Source organism: Gymnoscopelus braueri (genome assembly GCF_963280865.1).
Source record: "Gymnoscopelus braueri genome assembly, chromosome: 20".
NCBI lineage: Eukaryota > Metazoa > Chordata > Actinopteri > Myctophiformes > Myctophidae > Gymnoscopelus > Gymnoscopelus braueri.
The window spans coordinates 36,338,585-36,352,439 of record NC_137622.1 but is presented as its reverse complement, the minus strand read 5'-3'; the positions used below and the strand labels follow the sequence as shown (position 1 = coordinate 36,352,439).

Sequence of the window (13,855 nt, the reverse complement as noted above, 5' to 3'; positions counted from 1 at the left end):
CAACTGTTTGGGAAGCCATGGTGCAGCATACAGACATTATTATGTGACTGTCTCGACCAACAAAGGACATACTATCTTTCTTTCTATCCCCTTAAGTCGGAAAAAAATGTCATCAAATGATGCTAAATATCTGTTTTGAAACTCAGTTTCAAGGATTGAATAAAGCTACGCTGGCGTCTAGTTCTGCAGTTATCAATTTCCTCTCACATTACCTTGTATTCACACGTAACTCTATTCCACCACTGTCAGCTTTTAACCCAAAATTTTCTTCTCTCATTATTCCTCTATCTCTGTGCCTGTTATGTAAGTTATAATAAACACATTTCCCCCACAATCGGCCTGCAGGCCGGCAGTCTGACACCCCTGATCTGATCGTAAACTTAAGTAGAGGTGTGGTCTCTTACTAGTGAAATGCTCTTCCTGTGCTCTTAGGCAGACGCGTTGCTAGGTCTCTACTAGGTTGGGGGCTTAGCCCCCCAGGCAACGGACACATGCACGCGTGCGCAGCGTGCGTGCATGTGCCGGGGGGGTCTATAATAACTTCATACAGTCTATAATACCTTCATAGACTGATGATAGTCTATGAAGGTAAGCTACGGCTTCAGCCTACACCTTTTCGGTCCATGAATTTTATTATTTTTCTTCCTTGGAAATGTCAAATGACAAACTCTGTACATGGCTTAATGACCGAAATAAACTAATTCATTAATTCAAGGTATTAATAAATACAGGAGGTATTTATTAATAAATACAGGTATTAATAAATACAGGCTGCAGAAACAGAGAGAGCAAGGGAAACAATGGAAGACAGGGAGAAGAGAGAGAGAACCCAGTCCTTTTTTGCATGTTTTATTTATTAGTATTTTGGTGAGATAGAATATTGAGCTAGGCTTTTCTGTTGTACCCTTACCCATTAGTATGGTATTTGTTGTAGATATGTATTATTATTCTGTGTGATTAAATCATTGTTCAATTCCGGACTTTTACATGTAACAGTTACTTCTACATTGCATATTGATACTTTTACTTAAGTAAAACATTGTATTACTTTTTCCACCACATTCTGCTTCTCAATCTTCACATTTGTGTGATTTTGTGACACTTTTGTGATTTTTGTGAGGGCAGAGGGCAGGATCCCAAAAGGTCAAACCTGGCAACCTGGGAATCTTATAGGAGGTATATGTATATACACTTAGTTAGAGGTAACGCAATCGGGGAAAAGAAATCGGAGATAACTGTATTTTTATAAATCTGATAACATTGTAGCGGTGTCATTTCCGGGTGGATCTTCTCTGGAAGTCAAGGCATCATTCATTGGTTGGCGAAGAGCGCCCTCTAGCGTAATCACTGAAAATACCATGATGACGTAATATTACGTCCATGGCAGTCAATGTGTTAATTGGCCGACCCAACTGATCGGCTGTGTGGATTGGCTAAGCTTTGCGTGACACGTGTGCCTCTGAACCAATATAAGCGCTAACACGTTCTTTAGGACTCTGTTGTTTCTCAGAGCAAGGCTTTATAAATCTAATGTGATTTACGGTGTGAGAAATGTTTTGCTGGACGGTGCATCTGAATGGAAGACCAAAAGAAGGCCGTTATGCTGCTGTTCCCCTGCAGCACAAGGTGTACGCCTTTGGAGAGCTCTGTGATGGCGACACAGCTCAAATAGATGTTGACGTTTTCAACACAGTGGCTTTACGTTGGGGTACGTTGCCCCCGGTGACAACAGGAAGAGAACGTCACAAGGGCCACACGGCTGTGCTGATAGAAGATATCATCTACATCTGGGGAGGGTATCATCACTGCGGTAAAAGTGTGTACTACAATGTGCTTTATGCATTTGATGTAGACACCCACAGATGGTTCAAACCCAGGGTTTCCGGGACTATTCCAGAGGGGAGAGAGTACCACTCAGCCTGTGTCTTGGGGAAGGTCATGTTTATCCATGGAGGATACACCCAGATTGGATGGACTAATGACATGTACAAGTTGGACATCACCACAATGGTCTGGTCTTTAATTAACACCAGAGGCACTCAGACACTTGCTTCAGCGTGTCACTCTGCCACCATCATCGGGACAAAGATGTTTGTATTTGGGGGCCGGGGGTGGGGGTACCACGACTGCAACGCCATCAGAGTGTTTAACACAGAGACTGACAGCTGGCTGAAACCACCTTCTGCACAGCCTCTTCCAGAAGAACGTAAGGATCATTCAGCCTTTGCCTACAATGGAGAGCTGTACATATTTGGTGGTCGTGACTGGAACCAGACCTTCAGTGATCTGTGGAAATTCAGTCCAGAGACCTTCTCCTGGAAGAAGGTTGAGCCCAAGGGGAAAGGACCGTCTAAGATGGATGAATATATGTGCTGCTGCATGGTGGGAGATCGTACCATTCTCTTAGGAGGATTATCAACACCCAATGACCTTTACATTCTAGACCTAAGTCCTTCTTTGAAGACGTTATGCAAGCTAGCGGTCATTCAGTACGGTCTGGAGCAGTCTGAACTCCCACACAACATCAGGTGGGAACTGGCAGCCATGACTACCAACAGCAACTGAATAAACAAATAAATAAAATAAAATGACTCTCAGGCACAGATGAATAAATGCATCACAGGTTGTATGTTATGTCTTATCATATCACATGCATCATGCTGTGTTTTACTGTTTTACCCCCTTTCCTCCTCTAATTAGTCGTTATGCTAATTGATTCGTCCACACACACATGATTGATTCTTTCTGGATAGTACAGTGAAGAGCAGTGGTGGAAGAAGTACTCACATACTTTACTTAAGTAAAAGTAGCGATACCACAATATACAAATACTATGTTACAAGTAAAAGGCCTGTGTTCAAAATGTTACTTTAGTAAAAGTACAAAAGTATTGGCATCAAAAGGTAAAGGTAAACTTTTTTCCCCCGTTTTTTTTTCGTTACTTTACTTCGGTTTTAGGGTTAGGGGTAGGGTTAGGTTAGGGTTATGTATATATTATTCAAAAAAAATAAAACACTTTTTTTTATTGGTGGCTTTGGATATAACATTGGTGGCTATAGCCACCGAAGCCCCCGCGTAACGACGCCCCTGCTCTTAGGTGAGCAGGGTGGTGCAGTCCTACATTCCTGCTTAATTAAATAGCTCATTGGAAGGCACCTGGGCCCAGTGCCTCCAGGAGCCTACAGGTTCAGCTCATGTTCATTCACTCTAGAGATCCAGAGAGGACAGACCTGCTGTCTTCCACCAGCCTCCACTCAGCTATGGAGATAAGATTAAGATAAGATACGAAGTTTCTGCCCGACAGCAACGATATGTAAGATGATGATGATTCCTCTGTTCCCTATCCGTGATACTCAGTGTTCCACTGCAATAAACACATTTTTTGGGGGGGAATTGATCAGCTCTCAAGTGACGACTGAATGAGAGCAAGGCAAATAAGCAAAATAACTTACTGTCACAGTTGCTAAGAATAGGCTACCATAGTTTTATTTCCACCAGTGATGGCTACATAGAACTGTTATGGAGCGGTTCCCACATGGGCCAAAGCAGTAATAGTCTTGCATTGTAGCATACATTTGACCGTAAAGATAAAAGGGCTCTGATTCCATTTTAGTGTTGATCATCATTGCTTTTGAAACAGTAAACCAAAAATGTAATCTACAATTGATTTTCTTTTCAACATAAATCATAAAATGTGAAGGACACAAAGACATCAACATATAAAACTTGTATAAAATATTTTAAGTTCAACACACACACACACACACACACACACACACACACACACACACACACACACACACACACACACACACACACACACACACACACACACACACACACACACACACAAATGTAGTCAATTTTTTTTACTTAAGTAAAAGTATCAATGCTGAAGTGCAGAAACACTCTGTTACAAGTAAAAGTCTTGTAATCAAGATTTCCTTGAGTAAATGCACAAAAGTATTGGCATCAAAATATACTTAAAGTACCAACAGTAAAAACACTCATTATGCAGAAGGTGTCCCATTTCAAAAGTTTTGAAATGTATAAAAATCCTTTGAAAGTAGCAGAACTAAAAGCTCACAATGCGTCGCGAGCTTGTAGATCGGCTATTTCCAAATTGCCAAAGTATATAGGTCTGAAGTGAGTACTCCAGTAAGTAAAAAAAAATACCTCACAATTGTACTTGTGAGTACAGCGCTTGAGTAAATGTACTTTGTTACTTCCCAACACTGCACACACACACACACACACATCAGAAACTTGTGTTCGCGATGACTACTGTGTCAGGTTGTGGCGGACTGTGACGACGACCGTGTTCCGAGTAGCGTTCCCCGCGATGGACGGCCAGGTAGGGATGCCAGTCCTCAGACGGAGAGCACAGACACTTCACACGCTGTTGGATGGATGACACAGGCCAGAGGTCATGGACAAGAAGCAATGCTCTTTATTGAAACATTTTTCTCCTTATTTTTTTTGCGGATACAGTAGGCTACATCAGTGTTTCTCAACCTGTGGGGATTCTTTTTTGGCGAGGGGGGTCCCCATATGACAGTAAAGTGACAAGTGAAAAAATACACAAAACAAACTGGTCAAACATTGGTCAAATAATATATAAGAAAGAGACATACGTTTTGAAAATAGCCCGATCTACAAGCTCGTTGTAGATCGGCTATTTTCACAATATTCATCTCTGAAACTGAGTCAAACTAAATGTAATGCCTCAACTCCTACAATTCCAAGTGCTTGTCAGGGTGGGGAGGTTCCCCAGTTCAAATATGATTGTTTTGGGGGGTCGCGGCCTGAAAAGGTTGAGAACCACTAGGCTACATCAGTGGTTCTCAAACTTTTTCGTGTCAAGGACCCCCCAAAATGATATGTATTTGTTTGCCGACACCCATCTCAAAAATATGTTGTGCCAGGGACATGAAGCAAAGATTTGAGATCAAAATGCTCACTTTAAAAAATATATATATATTGAAATACTTGCACACATTTTCACGATTTAAAAAAATAGCAGATCTACGAGCTCATAGTGCAGCAAGAAGGGACGTGCTATTAACTGCTACTTTTGAATAGCCAAAGTATAAAATATGGTTAAAGTGGTCAAAATGATTGTGACGCCTTATTAACTAATTTAGCACGGGACCCTCTGGTACCCCTGCCCTCCAAGGACTTTGAGAACCACTGCAGTACATCACTTTTGAATATTCCACAGACACAGATCACAGATGACAGTCCCGCTCACCTTCCACAGGCTGCCCTCTGCTTTAACCAGTTTAAACACAGCGACGATGGGGATCCAGATGATGCAGAACAAAGCCATGCACCAGCCCAGCACCAGGCCCCAGGCAGGGAACGCCACGTCCCCATAGGTAGGAGGAACAAACGGTGCCAGAGACCAAATCAGGATGGCCTGTGGACAGAGCATAAAGGCATGGCAGTGTTCATTTAACCATTAAACTATTAAACATTTAAATTTCTTTTTTTAAACCTTCATGAGACACAAAGAATCTCCTTTGTGTCTCCTACCGTAACCGCTGCCTACCGGTCCGCTCGCCATCAAATTATTGGCTTAGGAATGCGAGAAAAAAAACAATATCCATGTATTCAAGTCTCCATGGGGTGACTAGTCATTTTGGGGGTGAACTATCCCTTTAAGTTAAAATATGGAGATAAGAGGTTTCTGCCCGACAGCGACAAAGTAATGTAAAGAGTGTTTGAGACTGTATACTCACCAGGATGATGCAGGGTGTGATGACAAACCAGCAAGCTCTCCACCACAGCCAGAACCAGAAGCTTTTCTTCCCAATCATCATTTCTATGTCTTCAATCAAACGGTTACCACCTGGACAGCATATTAAAGACATTTAATATAGACATTATTTTGGACATGGTTGGTTTCTGCCCAGCAGCAGAGAAATTATGACCTGGTATTGCCAGACTGATCACGTGGGATTTCCTCACAAGTTCCTCCAATCCCCCGTGATCAGTCTTGCAATGCCAGGCTAGAAAAAAGAGGCTCTCCACCTCTGTTCACATGTACAGTACCATATATGTAGAAGAAGCCAATGATCTCCAAGAGACCAGCTATTAGAAGAACCCAGGTAGCAACAAAAGTGTCCATGAGAGTCACCCAGTATATCCCTGCCTGGCAGACACACACACACACACACACACACACACACACACACACACACACACACACACACACACACACACACACACACACACACACACACACACACACACACACACACACACACACACACACACACACACACACACACACACACAGTAAAGGTAAATCAATGTATATGGTATTGGCTAGGCCTGTCACAATTCTTACATAATCGTCTAATTGCAATTATTTGGAGAGAATTGCAATTATTTTGCATAATTGCTATAATTGTTTCCATGTTGAAAAATGTTCATACATTTAAAAAAAAAACTTTGTATATTTAAGTTATTTGTCATATCTACCCTGTGCAATTTTTTATTACGAAGCCTAAAAGGCAAACGGATATAAATGTTCTATTAGGCTATGTTCCAATGTTCAATGCCAAAAACACAATTAAATAGTTAATCACAATTATTTGTATGACAATTAATCATCAACTTAAATGTTGTAATTATGACAGCCTTAGTATTGGGTAAAATGACAATATGAGTTGACATGTAATGGCACTTATAGCAAGCTGACACATACCCTTGTGACACACGGCAGGCCGAGAAAGAAGAGAATGGTACAGGTCACCACGGACACTAGGGGGCGCCTGGATCTGAAGAATTCTGGGTAGGCATCTTGGAGGCAGGTGCCGATGACCTCTGATGACACAGGAAGGAATTCATAATGACTAGCAGATCTACGAGCTCATAGTGCAGAAAGAAGGGACGTGCTATTAACTGCTACTTTTGAATAGCCAAAGTATAAAATATGGCATATGGCGGTTAAAATGATCGTGACACCTTATTAACTAATTTAGCACGGGACCCTCTGGTACCCCTCCCCTCCAAGGACCCCTCCAAGCACTTTGAGAACCACTGCAGTACGTCACTTTTGAATATCCCACAGAAACAAATCACAGATGACAGTCCCGCTCACCTTCCACAGGCTGCCCTCTGCAAAACACTAAGATTTTGAACTGCTTTTGAACTCACTCCCCATCTTCCGCCGTCACACCACACTGGGAGCTTGTAGATCAGCTATTTTTACAACTCGCCATACGATGAATTATGTAGGGCTTAATTGGTTTACAACAATTTACAATGGATCAGGCTTTGAAGATATGGAGGTGTCACACATTTGGTTGCTTTGTAGGCCAACATCAGTGTTCTGTACTCTGTAAATATCCACTGGCAGCCATTGGACAATGTGAAACTCACCAATCCCGGCAAACTGGGAGTCCAGACCAAGAGTTAACAGCATGAAGAAGAAGAGAATGGACCACAGGGGAGAGATGGGCAACTGGGCCAGAGCCTCTGGATAGGCAATGAAGGTCAGACCAAATCCTGCACACAAATACAGCTGGAATGAGGAGGACATCACTTATCCCATTAAGACCTGAGGCCGATTCTGCAAACGCCTTCTAAATCAGTAGTTCTCCAAATGTTTCGTGCCAAAGACTCACAAAATAATGTGTTGTGGTTGCAGCAGTATGTATAACATAATGTGTTGTGGTTGCAGCAGTGTGTAACAGAATGTGCTGACCACTTTGGTGGAATCATGTATACATTATTATTTGCCATGAGTGTTCTCTCACCTGCTTGGGCAACCTCAGAAACATGCTTCCCGGAGACGTGAGCCATGTGGCCCAAAATAGAAAAGATGGCAAAGCCAGCAAACACACTGGTTCCTTGGAGGAGATGAGACAAAAAAAACAATCAGGGATTATATATATGGTACTAGTGATTGACCTTTACTGACAAAACCCATGAATGAACCACCTTGGATAACTTGTAATGATCTGCTACATCCTATTTATTTCATACCTCCTATGTATTGACTATAATGAGGAAGACCATTTTGGGAGTCTGCAGATTGTGGCCTTGCCGTGCAGGAGTCTTCGACAGGGGGTCCGGGACCCCTAGGGGGTCTTCAGAGCTTACCACTAGCATCAACAGGGATGCGCTAGCATCCCTATTCTGGGGGAACATTTGCCGAAAATAGCAGCTCTACAAGCTTTGGTTGATTGATTGAATACCGTACTTTATTAACAGTTTGCAAAAACAAAGCACAGTGGCACAGATTTATACTAAAGAATGCAAAGACAAAAGCTCACAACACCTTTTTATTTAGCTGTATTGCAAAGTACTTACCACAGTTGGTGAGAGTTACAACAATAGTGTCCTGAAACATGTTGTTATGGAACTTATTGTAGGAGGACAGGGCTGTGACTCCGCCCCATGCAATGGACAGAGAATAGAAGATCTGAGTCGCTGCATCTTTCCACACCTAAAATACAGAGAAAACATTACATTACATTACAGTCATTATTACATTACAGTCATTTAGCAGACGCTTTGTACAAATAATTGACAACAAGTAGGCAAGGCTAAGAGGAAGGGTCAGGGTAGTGTTTCCTGAAGAGGTGGGTTTTCAGCAGGTTTTCGCAGGGGTTTTAAACACAATTTTCACAGTGACAACTTTTGAACAAGTGCAATACATTGAAGCCTATATTACCTCTGCTTCGCCAAGTTTTGTCATGTTGGACTGAGAACCAATGTAGTACTCGATCCCATCTCTGGCGCCCTCTAGTGTCACACCTTTGATCAGCAGGATGAGCAGCACCACATAAGGGAATGTGGCTGTGAAGTACACCACCTAGTGGAGAAGAGAAGCACACACATTGATTGATTGATTGATTGATTGATTGAATACTTCATTAACAGTTTGGATAACACAAAAATCCCCGAGGGCTTGTTTCCATTGTGGTCCTATGTATTCAATTCATCAAGACATAGACATACTGTAGCCTACTATACAAGAAATCCTCAAACATCATACCCACTGGATGCAGTGAAGATGGATGTTCTCTCATCTAGCACAGAGGTTCCAAAAAAAAGTATGAGTTTGCCTACCAATCTATAATGTCTGGAGAGAGTGGGGAACGTGGCTGATTTCACACAGAGAAAGTGGTCTGATTAATTTTCATAGCAGGACAATTGCCATGCAGGGCCAGAGTGATAAAGTAAATTTGTGAGGCCATCTCTCAAGACATTTTCTGCAAACAGCAGAATATGTCAACACCACTGCCTTAAACGTGGAATGTTGTTGTTAGTAGGTATAAACACAGAAGCACCCCTAAGGACGTGGATTAAGAAAGGGGAGGTGCCAAACTGAGTTCCTGTTTCTACACAAAAAAGGAGGCGGTTCCCCCAGAGGCAAAAACTAAGGAAAAACAATATGCAATATATGTTCTCCTTTTTTTTCTGGGTTTCTGGGTTCCTCAGATTGCCACAATGTTATATTCATTATTTTTTTGCACTGGGGCAGGACAAAATAAGTTATATCAAACATCAAAACTTTAGCAGCTTGCTGCTCCTGTACTTTTACTATGAAAACACATACAAATAACATTTCAACCACAAGTAATGGCTGAAATGTTGTTTGTATGTGTTTGTGCACAGTAACAGTGTAGGAGCAGCAAGCTGCTGTGTGGACTTTTTCCTTTTGATGTTCAAACTGGATATGACCTCCTAATAGGACATAATGTTTGACATAAGGTAGCATAGTAAGCCATGTGTACAGAAAGCATTATGTACTGTACTGTACTGTACTTTGCCTGATGACTTGATGCCTTTGAAGAGGCTTGCTGCGATCAGGATCCAACCCAGCAGGAGACAGAGGGCAAGGTGCCAGACTATCGGCCCGGTGTCATCGAGACCACTGGATCGTTGCAGTGCCACGCGACTGGAGAGAGAGAGAGAGAGAGAGAGAGAGAGAGAGAGAGAGAGAGAGAGAGAGAGAGAGAGAGAGAGAGAGAGAACAAACAGTAAAAACACACATCCACTCACTATAAACCAGGGGCTGGGCAAAGGTCAGAATCCAAAAATAATTAACAGTATGGTCATAGTCCTCTGGGGTGGGGGGGTTTATGGGGAGAAAAAATAAAAGAGAAAAGGGGGGATACGGAAAATATATATATATACTTATATGTATTTCAATTTGTCTTTCTACTGTAACCCAATCCTTTTCTGTAATAAAAAATAATAATAATAATAATAAAAATATAATAAAGTCTGCAGTGTCTGCACACTGGGTCATGCTCCAAAGCCCAAAGTTTTATCGATTCCTTTACACCATCATTGGACGTGACGTTTCGAGCCTACCGGCTGATGAGGAGCTGGTAGGCTCGAAACGTCACGTCCAATGATAGTGTAAAGTAAAGGAACTGAAAATCTTTGGGCTTTGGAGCGTGACCCAGTGTGCAGACTTTATTATTTTTGGAGAGAGAGAGACTTGACTGTTATGGTCAAAAGGGCAGCGAACAATACTATCCTCAGTGTTCATTTAATTCTGAGAGTGTACAAAAAAAATGTAACCATATGGACTGGTAGGGTAGGGTTCAGTTGGTTACATTTGTACACTCCCAGAGTCAGAAATGAAAGTAATTAAGAGTTATTCGGTGCATATACTGTATGTACTCTTTCTTGCATGTAATGCACAGTTTGTTCTTACTCCCAGTATTGCTCGCTGGGACTCTGAGCTGGAACGCTGAAAATGTTCTCCGCCGGACAGGTGCTATTTTCCAGAGTCCCGTTGGTCACTGGCTGACCAGTTATATTGCACACCTCTAAAAAAAAAGGGGGGGGACAACAGCAAAGTTACCAAAGATTCTGATCAAGTGTGTACAAAGCCATGCATTTAAAAATGTTCTTGTGAAGCCACTTTTTCTGCAGAAAATATTGGGACAGTGCTGGATCATAAAACTAAAAGTTAGTTTTTTGTGCTACGCACAATTCTAACCTGCAGGTCTGCTGCCAAATACTTTGTTTGGTCGTCTTGACATGAAAATGAAACCCATTAAAACCAGAAAAGCATCCGTGTGATTTCAGATTTGAGCTATATATACATGTAGCTATAGCAACATGGTTTTCAGAAAACTTTTAGGATTTAGATCAGTGGTTTAGAACAGTGGTTGTCAAAAAATAGCAGATATACAAGCAAACTTGTAGGCCTACATCTGCTATTTTTTTTTACATTTATTTTAAATCTTGAATAATTTTGAGGGTCCTTGGAACGAAAAAGTTTGAGAACCACTGATTTAGAAGGCATTTGTACTGTAGCATCGGCCTCAGATCTTAATGGGTTCAAATAATAAGCCTGGAGTTGAAGCTATACTGTAGGTACGGTACCGCAGCGTTCGAATGATAAGACTGGAGTCTAACCTATAGGCGTGGTACCGCAGGGTTAATAAGAATGATAAGACTGGAGTCTAACCTATAGGCGTGGTACCGCAGGGTTAATAAGAATGATAAGACTGGAGTCTAACCTATAGGCATGGTACCGCAGTAAGCATCAGCCCAGGGGCTGAAGCACTCGCTCCATGGAAGAGGATACTGGAAGGAAGCAAACATGTAGTACAGGCTGTAGGCGATGATCACGTTGTAATAAATGGACACTATTGCGGTCACCAGCACCATGGCAACTCCAACACCTATAGAGCAGAGAGGAAACAGAGAGAGAGAGAGATCACAGAAATAGAGTCCATTATCTCCATATTCATTTGTAAATTAACGCCCTACTCGATCACACAACTACAGCATTGTGTTTACGCCCACCTTGGAACAATGGCACTGCACTCCACATGCCGATGGGGCCTTGACTGCAGAACTGTCCAATGGCACTCTCCAGGAAGAACAGAGGAATTCCAGCCACCACCAACATCACAGTATAGGGGATGAGAAAGGCCCCTGGGGATGAAACACTGCGTTAGATCAGTGGTTCCTAAGCTTTTCTATCTCAAGACCGGGACCCACTAGTGAAAATGGCCGATCTAAAAGCTTTCCGACATGATGAAAATCACACATTTTCATGATGATTTTTTTTTTTTTACTTGTTATTTTTGAAAATATTTGTATATAAAATATTTTGAAGTACCACCAACTGTTTGGGAAACTGAGTTAGATCATGTACTCACCCCCACCATTCTTGTAGCACAGATAGGGGAAGCGCCACACGTTGCCAAGGCCAACAGCATAGCCAATCATGGAGAGAATGTACTCCCTTTTATTGGTCCAGTTTTCACGCTGTTTATCGTCATCCTTATCTTCAACATGGGGGTCCTGAGGGAATGGGGGAAAAAGGGTTACAGAGCAGCCTCTTGTAGAGTAATATATGTTTGAGTTCAGGAGTACAGATTCACATTGAAATGTATAGTATGTTATGCTTGTCACTTGTTACATCCTGTTGTGACTGGAACCTCTTGAACCCATTAAAACTGGGAGCATCTGTGTCATTTTAGATTTTTAGATTTTGTCCATTCACAAATAGTAGATATACAAACTCATTGCACTTCACTTCGTGCCGTGCTATGAGCTTGTAGATCTGCTATTTACATTTTTTTTGTAAACATTTGTGCAAATATGTACATAAATTGTTTTTAAGCGAACATTTTTAACTCAAATCTTTGCTTCTGGGGGTCTCTGGAACAAAATATTTTGATATTGGGTGTCGGCGGCCAAACATATATAATTTGGTGGGTCCTTGACATGAAAAAGTTTGAGAACCACTGAAATATAGCAACATCAATTTATGTTGAAAACTGTTCGGATTTAGAAGACATCTGTAGGATCGGCCTTGGGTTTTAATGGGTAAATATCTTTCTGTTTATCTGCATAGGAAGATGCTGTTATGGGGGAGCGGCCTGTTGAAGCCTAGCTGTGTACTAGTTGGGTGATTGGTGCCTGAATATCTGACTGAGGGTGCCTGTTAATCCTGTTAGCTGATTGATTAGAACATGGGGCATCTTGGGTGGATTGTTATTGTACTGTGGTTGGTTATTGGTAATGGAAGGGTGGAGTCTGCAGAGTATGTAAGGGAAACAGCTCTGCAATAGGAAAGGCTCTCATGGTGAGATGTTGACTCTTGCCTCTCTACTAGTTGCCGTTGTTTGAGTTTTGAGTTCTTTTTTCTTCTGATGTGCATTTGTTGCAAATTTGTGTTGTCCTGGCTGGATCCAATTAATATCTTGGTTTTTCTACAAGCTGCCCCCATGGGTCCATTTCTTTTTTATTATTATTATCTGTGGGTTTTACTGACTTTGTGCTGATCTACACTCCTACTTTGGGAGATATTCTGACTCCTTGTGCAATTCTCTATTATTTAGATCAGTTGTTCTCAAAGTGGGGTCCGGGGACCCCCAGGGGTTCCAGGTGGTCACCAGCAAAATGGTCACCAGCAAAATGTTCACAGCGCGTCACTTTGTGCCACGCTGGGTTCTTGTACATCTGCTATTGAAAAATCTAAAGTGTTTGAAATTATTTTAACTTTTTTTTTTTTTAACACAAATCTTCTCTTCTGGGGGTCCCTGGCACAAAGCAGATTGGGGGTCTGTGGCCAAATGCATATCAATGTGGGGGTCCTTGGTACGAAAACGTTTGAGAACTACTGATTTAGATGAGGTTTCGTGATGCTTCTTCAAGGTCAACAATAACAGTGGGACACATGCAGGCACTATGTGCGGGCCACACGACACCGCAGTAACACATCTGATGGGGATTAAACAATTATGTTCCACCAGCAGTGTGAGAAAAAAATAATAATGAAGAGGTCTTCAGTGAGTCAAAACAAGTGTCAAGAACTACAGCCAATCAAATCACTTCAAACTAGACAGGGGTGCACAGTGGA

General features: G+C 41.9%; 2 protein-coding genes across 2 annotated transcripts; one reads left to right on the top strand and one right to left on the bottom strand.

Moving 5' to 3' along the window:
* Window positions 1-1,551: 1,551 nt before the first annotated feature.
* Window positions 1,552-2,565, top strand: LOC308075670 (kelch domain-containing protein 3-like; the record flags this gene model as incomplete). The annotated part of the gene is made up of 1 exon (XM_080415618.1): window positions 1,552-2,565. The coding sequence occupies one exon, from the start codon at window positions 1,552-1,554 to the stop codon at window positions 2,563-2,565; it is 1,014 nt and encodes a 337-aa protein (XP_080271744.1).
* A 1,689-nt stretch (window positions 2,566-4,254) lies between these two features.
* LOC308075766 (sodium- and chloride-dependent neutral and basic amino acid transporter B(0+)-like) lies at window positions 4,255-12,262 on the bottom strand. The gene is made up of 14 exons (XM_080415717.1): window positions 12,147-12,262; window positions 11,788-11,919; window positions 11,499-11,663; window positions 10,685-10,799; window positions 9,784-9,916; window positions 8,687-8,827; window positions 8,323-8,458; window positions 7,767-7,859; window positions 7,390-7,515; window positions 6,713-6,831; window positions 6,055-6,154; window positions 5,742-5,851; window positions 5,252-5,419; window positions 4,255-4,399 (listed from the first exon to the last, which is right to left on the bottom strand). Exons 1-14 carry the CDS (start codon window positions 12,214-12,216, stop codon window positions 4,259-4,261), a joined length of 1,749 nt encoding a protein of 582 aa, XP_080271843.1. The 5' UTR covers window positions 12,217-12,262; the 3' UTR covers window positions 4,255-4,258.
* Between the last annotated feature and the right edge of the window lie 1,593 nt (window positions 12,263-13,855).